Source organism: Dermacentor albipictus, chromosome 2 (genome assembly GCF_038994185.2).
Source record: "Dermacentor albipictus isolate Rhodes 1998 colony chromosome 2, USDA_Dalb.pri_finalv2, whole genome shotgun sequence".
NCBI classification, from domain to species: domain Eukaryota; kingdom Metazoa; phylum Arthropoda; class Arachnida; order Ixodida; family Ixodidae; genus Dermacentor; species Dermacentor albipictus.
Genome location: NC_091822.1, coordinates 42673342 through 42689528, shown reverse-complemented (window position 1 = coordinate 42689528; position 16187 = coordinate 42673342). Strand labels below are relative to the sequence as shown.

The window sequence follows — 16187 nt, the reverse complement described above, 5'->3', positions numbered from 1 at the left end:
ACGTGGAATTAGCGCACCGCGGAGAGGGAGTAGCGCGAAAGTGCGGCACCTACCTTGATGCGGCCACAATGGGAAAGCTGGAACACATGGGTCAATGCCCTTGTCAAGTACAAATCACCCAGAAAAGCATGACGAAGGCAAGCAGGATGAGGCCTCGGCCGTAGCAGAGACTGAAAGGGTGGTTGTGGTAACAACCTTATTGAGGTTCTGCTCAGTTATCTGGCAGGCCCGAGTCGTAGGATGGCCCCTCACGAGGAGCGACCCTTTCGGCCCAGGCAACGAAGGCTTCTTTTCGTTTTTCATCCGGCGTTCTGAGCAGCTCCTCCCACGTCTGTTGTGAGAGAGCTGGCAGGAGCGACCTGGGAAGGGGTACGCCCTCTCACCCCCAAAGAATGTGATTTTGGGTAGCCAATGTTTGATTTGTGCAATTTTGACATATTGGGTTCCATTTCCCGTTGGTAATTATGGCCAGCCAATGTGGGCTGGGGAACGACTTAGTGTGGATTCGATGCAGGATTGAGGCTTGCGCTCGCGTGAGGCTAGCGTTTGGAGGCGGGTAGATTCGCCTTTTTTGCTTGTAGTAGTTTGTGATCTCGTGGTATGTCGTCGGTTCCTCATCCATGGAATACGAGTCTGAGGGACACACCTCCCGGTTGATTAGACCTCGGGCTACCCAGTGCACCTCCTCATTCCCTTGATTCCCCAAATGGGCAGGGACCCATACGAGTTCTACAGTATTTTCATTTGTAAAGTGCCGTAGGACTCGCGCTGCACAGACGCCTATGCTGCCTCTCGAAAAGTTTACTATTGCCCTTTTTGAGTCGCTTATGACAGTTTGCACGAAGGGGTTCATGATGGCCAAAGCAATGGCAGTCTCTTGCGCTTCCACGGTGGACACTGTTTTTATGGTCGAGCGTTGAGGATACTTCCCTTTCCTGTCACGACGTTCACTACGTAAGTTTGGTGATTTTGCTTTGCTGCATCGACATAAGCGGTGTGCTGATTGCTTTTGTACCTTTCTTGAAGGGCCTTGGCCCTTGCAGACCGCCTCTTGTCGTGTGATTATTACCGGTGACTGAAACTGGCTAGATGCTCAGAGGCAAGTGTGGTGAGGGTGAAAGGTGACAAATAAGTGCTGGTAGGGACATTTCAAGGACGGACATTTGGCACTGTCATGGCGCGAGCAAAAGCAAAGCTCGCAGAAAATTCCCACGGACGCAACCTTGTCGTAGTAGCAGGTGGGCTAAATGACGGCTTAAGCAGGAAAGGGACACGACTAGCCCAGGGCTGGGCGAAGGGCTTACACGACTTGCGCGAGCTGTGCCCTCAGGTGCAAATCGCGGTGCGCAGGGTGCCGGAAGTGCCTGTACGCGACTGTCACTTACAAAGAGCCATAGCGGCTGCTAATGATGCCATATGGACAATGAGCCGAGAGAAAGGCTTCGAGGTTGTAGAAGCAAACAGGGAAACGAGAAGGTGTGGTGGTTTCCAACGAGACGGGATCAACTTCAATCACAGTCTTGGACGACAATTTTAAGCACCCATCCCGGCCCACGGCCGATCAGCAAGCCAGTGCAGGGATAATCAAGGTCTTCAAGGGGAACCTCAAAATCGCATCGCCGTGAATAGGAGAAAAAGGAGGAAACCAAGAAAAAGTGTTCTTCATGCAATAGACTACTTAAACATGAAGGGCGGAAGAAAGCGAAAGTGGGTAGAGATTGAGGATCAGTTAAACAGAGAACAAATAGGGGTGTATGCGGTTACAGAAGCACCCCTTAGAGAATATTAAGAGCCGCCAGTGATGGAGAATTATGTCTAGGAAGAGTGCAACCGCACTAAATTGGAAAGAAAGGGAGGATGACTGTATTGCCACTTTATTTAGGGTAACATAATCGCGCAGTGCATCGATAAAAAGAAAGGCGAGATTTTAGCTGTAGTCCAATTTGCGCCCACCCAGACCCACCGCCATCGGCGCAGAGTTCCTAGAGTGCCGCGGATGTCTGAATGTGCGACTTGCGCTTCAAAATAAAACCGCTGAAAAACTCAAGTGGCAATGGCAAAAATAAGTGAATAAAATCGACGCTGCTGTTTATTTAATGCCTGGGAATCGTGAGCCTTCTCTTTGGGCTGCCTCTAATTGTCTCGCTTGAATAATTAACTACTGCGTCCGCCAAGTATTTCTTTTCGATCACTGATGTTTTGATTGTGGAAGTTAAATAAGTAATGCATTACTGACTGCTTCGTAAGTGGTTACTGGGAGACATTTCAATGTGTTAATGTTGTTGGGCGCCGTTGTCGTCATGCGACGATATCGTTTTACAAAAAGACAGCGCGAAACGCAGGCATTGGTTGATGTATATCCACTTAAGCTGCAACATAGTTTATATTTTAAATTTTATGGTAGTTCATGCTCTAAACGCGATTGTACATGACATGTAGGGAAGGTTCTTGGAACTTAATGTGTACAGCCTAGTCTGGCAATGCTGCAAACGAAGACAGTACAGAAACATGTCTGCATTATGTTCGGAAAGCATCAAACAGAAGGAAAAGGCCGACGCAATGCATCATCATTTTCAGAGGCGCCAATACAGCCTGTGTTTGTGTACACGTATGGTAAATGGGAGAGAGCGCCACTCTTTGTAGAAGTTTATAAAGTGCAGCTATAGTCGGTATAATTGCATTGTCACTAAGTACTGCATGGACACACTTAAGCAGGGAAAAGGAGCAAAGCAAGGCTCTCACTTTGCTGGCACGTGAACGAACATATCGGCTAGCTTTGGCGTCATCACACAAGATCGTAAGAAATAAAAATATAAAAAAAGACAAGAAAATTGTGACATATTCCGACGAGCCACCTCCTTCGTCCTCCAATAAGATAAAAGCCTGGCTTACGCACTCATCACCCGCTTTCATAATATGATAGGGCTCAGTTATCAATCTAGTGAAAGCCCGCCTATTTCAACCAACTTCGTATTTTCATTAAACTTATCCTTCCTAGATTCGTCATTGTTTCCGGTTTTCTTGCTTCTTGTTTCTTCATCATGAAAGAAGGTAAGGCGCGAAGGCATTGTCACGAAAGCTACAGAAAACACATACGCCGACGATTATTTGAAAGGCACATTGTGGCGGAAAATAAAGGCACAATGCTTGCCTGCGCCTGCTCACGTAAGGTAGCGCCACCTGTCGATCAGAAGTACGTGCGGGCCTACGCAACAGATAACTGTTTAGGAATTTCTTTTCTTTTTATGCGTGTTAGTCGAGGGCTGGCTCACACATCCACTTCCACTGTTATTGATATCCCAGGCCTCAACCCTCAGACGCGTTTCTGCGTTCTTGTGTCCGTGTAACATAGCGCACTCATTGAATATGGGCGAGCACTTACTATCTCGACTGTGCAAAGAAAGACAAGATAGCAATCCTCCCGTTAACGTCCTTTCATTGACAAGTGGCGCTGCCACACCTTATTCTTCGCAGATATATTTTATGCCTGTTTTCGTTCCCATCACAGTGCCCCCTTGAGTTGATGGTGCATAAACAGGGATCTGCTAGATCAGCGCTTTCTCCCATCCCGCCTCACGTTATCATGCATGCGAGTGCACCACCGTACCCATCAATTGTGTCGTGACATTCTAATCAAATAACAAGACAGACGATAGTATTCATTTGCATAGGATGAGAGGAAAGTCGTATCACCTGGGCAATAATAGCTCTGCCAATAAAGGAACTGTAATAGCTCAGCAGCTACTGCTTGCGTAAGCTTGTAATGATAGGCGAACTTCTGTGCAATATACTTTTGCCGTTGCCACTGTCTTGCGACATATCGCTCCCTTCATAATTGTTTCTTCTTATTGCTACAATTGCTTTTTAGAAGTTTTTGTCGTATTTATTCGTATGATCTTACATAAGACGCTTAGATGCGAGGAGTGCAGCTCAGCTCACGTGAAGTCAGTAGCACTCTCTGTCCCAGTTTCCTTACGCTAACTACATCAGTTGCCTATGCTTGTTGTAAAAAAGATGGAAATAACGGAAGGGTTTAATGTGTTGTCCTCTAAAGCAAGGCTACCTATAAACAGGGTTCAGCGAACGGGACTTTAGTGTTCCACGTGCGGGCGAAATTATTTCGACCGCATACGCGCTCGGGAGCATTGTTGCCCTGTTTCCGATGTTAGATAATTTGTCCACTTCATTTGTTTCAAGCCATTCATGTGATACACCGCAATAAACATCGTGCGATCGTGGAGAAGCACATCGGTCGGAAAATATATAGGGGCTGGGTAGAGGGGGCCGGGTTTCGGCGGCACCCTGGTTCCCCAAAGACGAACAGACTGGGAGCCCCTGCTCCAGGCATAATGCGCTCTGTCCCGCTGAACAGTGGTGGAGTACTTTTTGTTGTGAAGGTGTACGCTCTGTCGCTAAAGCCGTCGCTCCATACCAGCTCCTGTCTGCTCAGACATCGGTCGCCTGTGCTTGCCTGACAAAAGGCACATTCAGTTCGTCGGTCAATGTGACTTTGCCACCATGCGTCTAACTTACATGAGCTTACGGTTTCGGTCGTGAAACGCCCATCCTCTATACTTTTTCAATGCACTCTTGATTCATTCTGGCAAAATAATAATAATGATTATCAAAGGTTTGTAGGTGAGCCACACGTCACTTTGACAGCGCTGTCTTCAATTTATCCCGGCAGGTGCTTCATCAGGAATCGGGGAAGCTACGGCAGTGCGTTTCGCCTCCCATGGCTGCTGGCTTGCGCTGACTGGAAGGAACAAAAAGGCCTTGGAAAGCGTGGCTGAGGCGTGCTGCGCGAAGGGGATTCCTCAAGACAAGGTGAGTGGCCTCGAAGGCACATTAAAACCCCACAGCTCTAAATCACGGGCGGAATCGACTCTAACTCGCCCTGTTCTTACGGAATTTGTTCGTCAGAAACGTTATTCCGCTAAGCTAAGGGTACAGCCGAAATGGCAGCGCGTTTAACTTACCGCTCTGTATGAGAATGAAAAGGAAGCAAAGTTCATAATAAACGACAAGAAACTAAGAAGCGTGGTCAACTGACAGCATCGCCGCAGGGGCGTCTGCGTCAGCAGCCGCTTGGTGCGTTGCGATACCACGTACCAGAGCACACGAGGGTTGGAACTTCCCGCGTGTAGCCGTGCGCGGCTTAGCCGTGTCCGGGGAAAGGGGGATCCTGGGGGTTGAGCCGATGCCTGGTGTTCGGACCTTCAGACCTTTAAGGACCCCCGGCCGAGGCAACACACCTCTTTGGCCTCTGCTTCATGTATAGACGGCACCCCCGGACTGACGCAATCGGGGAAATCGGTAGTTGGCTTTTCCTGTCTCTCTCTCCCTACAACCTTCGTCTTTCCCTTACTTTCCACCTTTCCTGTCTAGTTCTGGCGTCTCTTTACGTCCAATTTTTTCCAGGCAGCAAGGGCTAAACTTAAGTTAAAACCAACCTAGGTTATTTCATATTTGGTTATAATGGTAATGTACAGCTGCCGTTTTCAGGCCGTGTTTCACAGGTCCTGCAGCGTCCCCTTGTAGGACTCCACGGTGGGTGGGTGGCGGTACAGCCGAAATCTCACAAATCTTTATGGCTATCTCATTCACCCCACTCCCTGATCGCCCTCAGAAAAGTGGGCGCACCGATGAAGTATTCCAATTTTTTGGGCGGCAAAAAGAATCTTTCCCTCGTTTCCACGTCATCTATTCTGAAAAACCAGCTAAACCAGTGCGAACAATCTCGCCATTCCTTGCATCGAAGTCCCTTACCAAAGTTTTTGGTCCTGGTTATAAGGCGTCGAGGATGGCTAGCGGTGACGTCATATTGGAGCTCCGCCATGAGAAGCAATTTGAGAAACTTCATAAACTAGTATCATTTGGGGAGACCCAAGTAGTTGTAACCCTGCACCGCACGATGAATAGCACCCGCGGCGTTGTCTCGGACGATGATTTGCTGGAGCTCACTGAGGCTGAACTCTTGGAGGGCTTCTGTGAACAGAATGTTATAAATGTCAAAAGAATTCCGATGAGGCGAGATGGGAAAGAAATCCACACCAAACACTTGATAATCACCTTCGGTTCGAGTGTCCTGCCCGAGTCAATCGAGGCAGGGTACATCAACCTCCGTGTTACGCCATATGTGCCCAATCACCTTAGATGTTTCAAATGCCAACGTTTCAGCAACAGTTCGCAGAGCTGCCGAGGCCCTCAAGCCTGTGCGAAATGCAGTGCCCATGAACATACCTCTGAAGCTTGCGAGAACACTCTCCTTTGTGTAAACTGTGAAGGGGAGCACGCCGCATACTTGCGGTCACGCCTAACCTGGAAAAAAGAGAAAGAAATTGTTCCAATCAAAGTCAAGGAAAACATAACTTTCAAGGAGGCACGCAGGCGGCTTTCATACCTGCCCAAGAACACCTTTGCCGATGTGACGTGTCAGGGGGCAGCGACACAAGGGCTTCTGGCGGCTGACCGACCCATAAGCAGTGAGTTGGCAGTTACGCCACCTGCCCCCGCGGTGGTTGTAGCTAGCGCTGCTCTGCCGATCCATAAGAAGGGACCATCAACCTCCGGGCAGGAGGCCTCGAAGGTCTCGTCCAACGTGCCGAGGCCTTCTCGTCAAGCAAAGCGCTCGCAAGAACGCTTTGTTCAGCGCTCTTGTCCAGCGCCTCGCAAGAGGCTATGGACACAACTACCAGCCAGACGGCGCCACCAGCACCTAACGAGCGGCGAGCCTCTCTCGACCGCTCCAAAAAAGACAAAACTCCCGTCACAGCGCCCGCAAAGGGCCCGTGAACGAATATCACACTCTTAAGCACTGAGCACCGAACACATTTATATATAATAGAGACACAAATACTACAGTGGAACATACGATTACTTTTACGTAACCTCGACGACATTAGAGAACTGTTACACATACATAATCCAAGGTTGCTGTATGTTCAATAGACACATCTGATACCTACAAGCATTAATTTCCTTCGTAATTACTCTGTCTTTCGGAATGACCGCGACGAGGCTACCACCTCTGGTGGTGTAGCAATAGTAGCCCTCAAATATGTCGCTTGCGGACCCATCGCCCTTGACACGCCCCTTGAGGTAGTGTCAGTTTGGGTCATTCTTTCTCATAAATTAGCAACTGTGTGTTTCATTTGTATACCGCCGAACCAGCGTCTCAAAAAAACAGACTTTTATAACCTCATTGATCAGCTTCCAGAGCCTTACATACTCGTTGGAGATTTTAACGCTCATAAGCCGATGTCGGGAGACTCACGATGCGACGCGAAAGGTCGACTTATTCAAAATTTCCTTTTAAACTCCAGTGCGTGCCTCTTTAATAGGAAAGAACCTACCTACTATAATTCACAGCATAATCCATACTCTTCAATAGACCAGTCTATCGGTTCTGGTTCTATCTTCCCTGATTTAGAGTGGTCTTAGAGTGGAATTAAAAATCCATTTGGACTTCCCATTAACTCTAAACTTAGTAACGCAACATGACTCCCCTCCACCTGTTCCTCAGTGGAAACGAGCCGAGGCTAATTGGGAATGCTTTCGAAAATCCACCTACATATTACCAGATTTTATAAGTGATTTTAGCATAGATCATGCCGTATCATATTTCGCCGCTCTTAACATTGATGCAGTAGAAAAATTCGTCCCTCAAACAAGTGGAACTTATTGAAAAGACGGGTCACCTGGTGGAATGACGACTGTAGAGATGCATGGAGGAGACAAAATAAAGCTTGCGGCAAACTACGTAAATGCCGTATGGCCGAAAATGTTGTAGAATTTAAACAGGTTAAATCTCAGGGAAGATGAACGCGACGACAGGCCAAGAGGGCAAGCTGGTAGAGGTTCGTTTCAGCAATAAATTCATATTCTCAAGCGGCTAAAGTGTGAGACGGGCTTACAAGGCTAAAGGGACAAGAAATTCATCCGTTGCCCCTAGTAAACGATGAAGGCAATAGCTTAGAAGGTCAAGCTGACGCACTCGGGGAACATTTTGAGCCGATTTCCAGCTCAAATAATTATTCCAAGGGATTGCAAAAGCACAAGCAAATAGCAGAATGCGAGGCCATCAACCATAAATGCAGACAGAATGAATTATATTACCTGCCCTTTACCATTGCCGAGTTGACAGCTGCTTTGGCTGCATGTCAGAGTTCTGCACCTGGACCTGACAGGATTATGTACGACATGCTTAAACATGTCCACAGCGATACTCAAATAACGGTACTCGCCCGTTTAAATGCTATATGGGCTGCCGCGTACGTCCTATCTAAATGGAAAGAAGCTATTATGATCCCTGTTTTGAAGCACGGTAAAGATGCATCATTGCGGACCAGCTACCTATAGCGCTTACTATAGCGCTATAGGCTATAGCGCTATAGCGTCTACTATAGCTGCCTATAGCGCTTACGAGCTGCCTTTGTAACGTTTTTGAAAAAATCATCAATCACCGTCTCGTACATTTCCTAGAGTCCAGCAAATTGCTTGACCCCCTTCAATGCGGCTTCAGGCAATGGCGATCTACAACCAACCATCTCTTGCGTATAGGAGCAAACATTCGCGATGCTTTCGTGCATAAACAAACCTTCCTATCTGTATTTCTTGACATGGAAAAGCCGTGCGATACCACTAGGCGGTACGAAATATTGCGCGAGCTGTCGGCGCTGGGCGTCCATGGCGATATGTTAAACATTATCGAAAGCTACCTACAAAACCGTACGTTTCAGGTGAAGATAGCTAATGCACTATCGCGTACATTCACAGAGGAAACTGGTGTACCCCAGGGAGGCGCACTCAGTTGCACTCTCTCTATCGTTAAGATGAACACACTTCGTGCTTCAGTGCTAATAGCCATTTTTTACTCCATCTACGTAGACGATATACAAATAGGCTTCAAATCCTGCAAACTCACAGTGTGCGAAAGACAGGTACAGCAGGGTCTAAACAAGGTGTCCAAGTGGGCAGACCTAATTGATTTAAAATCAACCCCCACAAAAGTTATTGTGTTCTGTTCACAAGAAAGAGAGGCCTGGTCCCAGATCCTTGTGTAGAACTGGGCGGACAACAAATTCCTGTCAACAAAGAGCACACATTTCTAGGTGTTATACTTGACTCCACGCTTAATTTCACATAAACTGTCCTAAAGCAAAATGTCTTAAAACAATGAACTTATTTAAAATCCTATCCCCCACAACATGGGGTAGCGACAGACAGTCTTTACTGAATATTTACAGGAGCCTAGTTCGATCACGGCTGGACTATGGTGCAGTGGCTTACCACTCTGCCGCCCCGAGTGCGCTAAAGATGTTAGACCCCTTTCATCATCTGGGTATCCACCTGGCCACTAGCGCATTTAGAACAAGCCCTATCAAAAGTTTATACGTAGAGTCAGATGAGTAGTCACTCCATTTTCAGGGAACATACACCAGCTTTACAAATTTTTTAAAGGTGAGCTCTAATAGTGAACATCCGTGTTTCACAATCGTTTACGACTTGACGTGTGAAACACGTTTTAGTAATATAGCCTCTATGAGATTGCCTTTCTCACTGCGTGTAAGAGAATTTAGCAACGAAATGGATGTCCCATTACTCGAACATCGGCTAATGGCTCCAGCTAATCTATTACCGCCCTGGGAGTGGCACGTGATAGACTGTGACATATCCTTTGTAGAATTCACAAAGCATTCTCCTGACCTCGAAATCGCTGAGCACTTCCATGAACTTCAATCGAAGTACTCCTGCAGTGAACTCCTGCAGCGAATTCTAGACAGACGCATAAAAATCGCATGTTGGCGTATCACGCTGCTCTTGGTCCCTCTTTTTCTGAAACTGATGTGTTAAACGCACTGATAAGTATCTTCACTGCAGATGCCTATGCAGTATTGTCTGTAGTAAAATATATAAAGAAGCTGAAACTTGAGAGGGCAATCATATTCACAGACTCGTTAATTCTTGTAAAAGCACTCATTTCTCTACAAAAGCACAGAAACAATGTCTTGAAGGAATTTTACTCACTCCTATGCAACATCTATTTATCGCATAGGCATGTAGTAATATGCTGGGTTCCCGGCCATAGAGGAATCAAGGGTAATGTGCTTGCCGACGATATCGCCAAATCAATGGCATCGCAGGGTATTCGTCCTTCAGCTGTCCCTGCCACAGACATGAAGCCTTTCCTAAGAAACAAGCTGCGAAGCCACTGGCAGCACTTTATAACAGAGTTGATAGGCGAATGTGTGTGCGTACCTAAATTGTCGCGATGACCGCAGAATAGGGCAATAAATATGTTCATGCCTTCGTTCAATATCCTGGGTCACCTTTGTGTCATGCGCAAAGCAGATTCGCTGGCCATCCACCTTAACAGACTGGAATGGCTCCTAGTTTTTTATATAGCTCATAAAATTTACGTACTGATTCATAACATAGAAGAGACGACTGCTGTCCATCGTACACAAACGTTCGCTCACACTGTGACCACAGGGTGAGCAAAACGCTAGGCACAGACACCATGTGGACAGAAACTATGCAGGTTCCACTTATTGCTGAATTGAAACTATGAACAATATAATAGCAGGTGGAGGCTACCTGCACAGAAGACGACATCCAATTCTTCAGCAGTAACAGATTTTGATGATTAGAATCTTTTAGGCGTTCTTTCCATTGTTTTATCTCGCATGGAGAATTATCGTCCCAAAAGCGTCGAGAAAAATAATCATCCGCTGACCATAATCAATACTTACACGCTATCAGGGTGAGAAAGCGCGGAGTAGAAAAAGAAAGAAACGATAGAAGTAAGATAACACATCAGTGACAAACTTTACATTTGTCAGGGACAAGCGTTGCACTTCTTGTTGCCGCTTCCCAGTATAGTGTCATGATGAGTATGAGAAGTAAGGCTACTGCGCCCTTATATAAACACAACCGATGAGACGTGCTGCTAGTAACAGCGCAAAATGTAGACAAGAGACGAGACGAGAAGACACTACAAGCGCTGCGCTTGTGGTGTCTTCTTGTCTCGTCTCTTGTCTACATTTTGCGCTGTTACTAGCAAGATGGAAAACCAACGAGCCCAAGCTGCTATTCTAGCTATCAGACGTGGACATTGAGCGTGATGTCGTAAAACAGCAATATTGTTACTTCTTTCACAGCAGCGTACTACCAATACAATACCACAATAAACTGCTCAACGCATTTCGAGAGGACAAATCAGAGCGTGCCACGAAGATAAAAGCATGCGTCGTCCTAGACTATCACTAGTTGCCTCTGGCCTATCGGCCTGAACAGTGCGTTCCAACGCTTACCTGCGTGAGCTCGGAGGAAGAAGACTAAATGAGAGCGTTCTCCCGTGTGCTTCGTCCGCTGTGTTTTTCTGGTGTTTTTTTTTTGTCATCTGCCACCTTCACGAGGGCGCCTTCCGTTAGAAAGGGGGGAAGGCTTTCCACCAAGGCTACCTGAAGTCAGCCATCCGATACCTACATGGCTCCCGATGGAAGATATCGTGAGTGGAGGCATGGGGCACCCCGAATCTTTGGTAAGCTCCATAAAAGTAGCAATGGAGTCACAGCGTGGATTTACGATCTCCAAAGGTCGTCGTTTGAAAAGGAAACATCTAAGGACGCCCAGTTCCTTATGATAGGACATAAGGCTACATCAACAGGTGACAACCTGAAAAGTCATTATAGGCAATTCTTAACATAATTATTCGGCCATATAGCGCCGGCACAGATGCATGAAGTTTGCATGAAAGCCTGCAAGAACATACGGTTGATGCGGTAAACCCAATGATACTAGAGAACTTGAAGGAACTTCAGACCCTCAGCATTATTCCGGTGGGTCCTTTCAATATGTATGTGAAAAATACCTTAATTGGTGTGATCTCTTACGTGGCCTCTCCAATCACGGATGCGAATCTCTGCTAGCTTGTGACCTCAATGGTTCGGATATTGAATGTTCACCGCTTCTGGCAGTCACGTTGCATTAAGCTTGTCTTTGCCAGCTTTGTCACCAGTGTTCATAAGTGTGTGCTATGTAAGGAACCCTGTGCCGCCATCTTTGCCAGAGCTTCTACTATGTAACAGATGCCAGTCGATAGGTCCCGTTAGTGTAGGCTGCAAGAACACCGTAACGTTTCGACAATGTGGTGGGAGTCACCGAATTGAACATTCGCATGTAAAAGCACCAAAGTGTCTCAACTATGCTGGATCTAATGACGCGACCTCCAAGTTGTTTCCAAAAATAATACACGAAATATGGATGCTCGAAGAGATGGTAAGAAACAGTTCTTCCCAGAGTGAGGCAGCTGCATCTGTGCCCCGACGGCAACGCCGCTCACAGCAAAAGCACAAGCGTGCCAGCAGTACAACCAGACCATATGAACCAGAAGCTACAGAAATGCCCGGCATCTTTTCCGCACAGCCGACAACAAAATCACGAAGCATACGGAAAGCACGAACGATCGTTGCCGGTATATCGAGTCCAGTTGGAGCACCCACAATGACTTGCCCCACACAAGATGCTGCTGAGGTTGCCTGGCCTTCTCTGCCATTAATGGCTTCTCGCAAGGATCATACGGACCAAGGTTCAGTGATGCGTCCTGCTGACAAACTTGAAGAAGCCCAGGTCCAAAGCATGCTTAGACAACTGATGAATACAATGTGTGATGTGTTTCCAGCTCTACGCACGCCATCAGCGTTACTGCGTTACAAATAATGAATACCCTAGAGCCACTTTTTTCAGCTCTACGTAGTATCTCAATATGGCGCTATCAGCAAGAACTTGTACATTTGAATAGTACATGTGTCGATCTGTTATCTTGCAGTGGAACGCGTGTTGCCTACGTGGACGCCTTTGAGATTTTCGACAACGCATATTGAAATACCATTTACCCTTTGTGATTGTTTCCAAGCGCGACATTCTATCTCCCTTCCTCCGACCATCAGGAGGTTAGCGACTTTGGTCACGGAAAGGCATTTCCAGAAACAAGGTTCTGTTGTGCATATGTCGTGACATGGTGTACGCCCGACATATGGTCGCGGAACATGCCTCTAATGAATACATTTGTGGTAGTAAGGCATAACCAGTGCGTGTTTTCGATCATTGGAGGCTAAATACCTCCTAAAAAGTAATTTTAACCCTTACACCAGAGTTTTGCCGTCCAAATGCACCTTGGTCCACATAAATTATCGGAGACTTCAACGCACGCCACCCATGATGGGACAGTGTTACGATGAACAGTGGAGGTGAAGAATCGGCAAACCTGATAGGTAACGACGATTTGGCAACCATTATCGACGGATCCTCTACATTTCTCTGAGGCTCGACACATAGTAGCTCCTTAGACCTTTAATTTGAGTTGAGAAGGCTAATATTCTCAACAATCTGGTGGGCAGATTCTGAGACGCATGATAGCGTGTGAAGTGAAGTGATTATTAAAGAGAAATGGAAGAGATAAGTGCAGTGCCGTAACTGTCTCTCACAGGAGGACACCTCAACCGCACTGCACGGGGAAAGGGGTGTGCGGAGAAAAAGATGGAGATAGTGACCGGAAGTAAAATGAGAGAGAGACCGGAATAGCAAAAAAGAAAAGACGACAATGTAGCTAAGCGTTTGCGGGGCCTACAGCCGCGCTCTGAGGTGTCTTGCTTCGCAGAATTCCATCAATGCCGAAAATGCACGATTGGTGATGGAACTGTGAGCATTGGGGAAGAGTAGGCACTGCAAGGTGGTGGATGGCAAGCCACATCGGCGGTAGGAGGCGTACAGTGCCTCCCTCTCGGTCCCGAAGTCCGGGCAGTGAAGCAGAAGGTGTTCCAGTGTCTCCACGTCGTCGCAGTTACCACACACGGGGCTGCCGGTTCCCGTGAGCCTGTGTGTGCGCGCCGCTGTTTTGTCGCAGCCGATACGCAAGCGGAGAAGGAAGGCGCAGTCAGCCCGAGAGAGGCCCGCGCGCGGGAGCAGGCGCGGGGGCGTTCCCGCCGCGACGCGCCGATCGGGTTGTCGCGCAGTGAGGCTGCGCAGAACCGCTGTCTTGGCCGCGTCGAAGCTCGTCACCAAGTGGGTGAGGGGAAAGCGCTCACCGTGCGCCGCCTTGGCGAGGGAGTCAGCCTCCTCGTTGCCTGGCAATCCGATGTGTGCGGGTATCCATTGAAGCGCCAGGTCGCAGCCTTGATTCACGATGTGTCGCAGCTTGCAGCCAACTCGAACAACAAGGGGCACTCCGCCGTAGTCCCTGGCCAGCATGCAAAGCGCCGCACGAGAGTCAGTGAGAATGGCCGCTGACACAATGTTCGGATGTTCCAAAAGGAGGTCGGCAGCGAGGTCAATGGCAGCGAGTTCGGCCACTGTCGATGACGCGGCAAAGCGCAATCGGCACTGGCGCGTTTCCGAGATGTGCAGTGCCGTGCAAGCCGCAGCACCAGACCCGTCCGGCGTCACCGAGCCATCGGTGTAGACGAGAAGTCGTCCTGCCAGTCGCTCGTGCAGTAGGGAGGCGGTCTCCTGTCTCATGGCGCACACCGCAGTTCGGCGCTTTGATGCGACGCCAGGCACCGCGATGTTCACGTCGAGCAGACTGGAGTAGTACGGCAGGGAGACGAACTGTGGCAACGACCCGATGAGCTTTGAGAACTCGGTGGCGCACTTGCTCATTCCCGAGTTCGGCAGGGAGTGGAGTATGCAGACGAGCCGCTGGCCCTGTGGTGAGCGCTGCAGGCGCTCAATCTGGTGGAGCGCCTGCTTTCGTGCACGAAGCGATGGCGGCCAGTTGCCCACTTCCGCGAGTGTCGCCCCTACTTGGGAGGAGCGAGGGAGGCCGTATAGGTCTCGCACCGCAGTACGGTGCGCCATGTCAATGGCATTCCAATTCGCCGATCGAGCGCTGGTGGTGGGGAGGGCGTAGAGTGCCCTAGATGTGGCCACAGAGTTGTAAACGCGCAGTGCGAGTTGCGGCGTGCATCCGTGTCCACGCGCCAGAAGAGAGCGCGCGGCGCTGGCGACTTTCCTTGATTGCTTGCAGATGTGGGAGACAGCCGCATTGAAGTTGACGCGGCAGCCGATCTGCAGGCCGAGGTAACGGACGCTCTTGCGCCACGGGAGAGGGCAACGGCGCAAAGTCAGCGGTGGAGCTTCGGAACGTGCTCGCGTTCCTCGTGGGTGCACCAGCAGTGCCTCTGTTTTGGTCACCGACAGCTGGAGGCCGATGCTTCCCTTGTACTGGTCCACCGCGTCAATTGCAGTCTGGACAGATGCACGCACCTGATAGCCGACTTGAGTAGGGCCAGTCGCAAAGAGGGCGATGTCGTCAGCATAGATTGCCACCCGCACTTCGTGCGACGTCGTTTTTGGGATGTAGTCCGGAAGTCGCTCGAGGGCAAGATTAAACAAAAAGGGGCTCAAAACACTGCCCTGTGGAACACCAGAAAACACACTGCGCGGCCGGCTGAGTGCACCTCCAACCCGCACCCGAAGTGTGCGATCAGACAAGAAGGCTCGCACGTAGTCGAGTAGCCGGTCGGTGATGCCGAGCTCGTGCAGCGCACTGACGATCGTCGAATGCGGCAGCTCATCAAAGGCGCCCTGTACATCGAGCAGGACGAGGTAGCCGGCCTCGCGACGGCTCGCCGCCTGCTCGAGAGTAGCGACAACCTCGGCCAGGGCGTCAGCCATTGCGCGTAGCCGGCGGAAGCCGCTCTGCTCGGGAGGGAATGCATCGAGTGCCGCCGCAATCCACTCCAGACGACGAAGTGCCATAGCTTCGAGTGTCTTACCGGCGACAGACGTGAGTGAAACCGGGCGGTAGGAGCTCACGCTGCTTCGCGGTTTGCCACTCTTGAGGAGAGGTACCACGGTTGCTTCTTTCCACTCGGGAGGGACGACGCTGGTGCGCCAGACATGGTTGTACACCTCCAACAGCGATGGGAGCTGCTCGTCGTCGATGTTTCGCAACGTCTGGTAGGTGATTCCATCCGCGCCCGGCGCAGAACGTCCTCTACGAGCGTTGAGCACGATGCGAAGCTCGCTCAAGGTGAAGTCCTCCGTGCACAGCGCCTTCACCTGCTGCAGAATTCTGTTCGTCGGGCAGTAGCGAAGCGGCGCGAGGAGAGCGGCTTTGTTGTGCTCAGGAAGCTCGGGAAGCTCGAAAACTGGGCCATCCGGCGGAAGCAACGGCGGCGGCG

The 16187-nt window shown here is 49.3% G+C and overlaps 1 protein-coding gene across 3 annotated transcripts in view; it reads left to right on the top strand.

Annotated features, from left to right (window-relative positions):
• LOC135912784 (3-oxoacyl-[acyl-carrier-protein] reductase FabG-like) overlaps positions 1-16187 on the top strand; it is a 98416-nt gene that overhangs the window by 26751 nt on the left and 55478 nt on the right. For all 3 annotated transcript variants that reach the window (XM_065445333.2, XM_065445331.2, XM_065445332.2), the window contains exon 2: positions 4688-4827. In XM_065445333.2, the coding sequence (XP_065301405.1) occupies positions 4688-4827 (140 nt within the window). The remainder of the gene's footprint in view (positions 1-4687; positions 4828-16187) is intronic.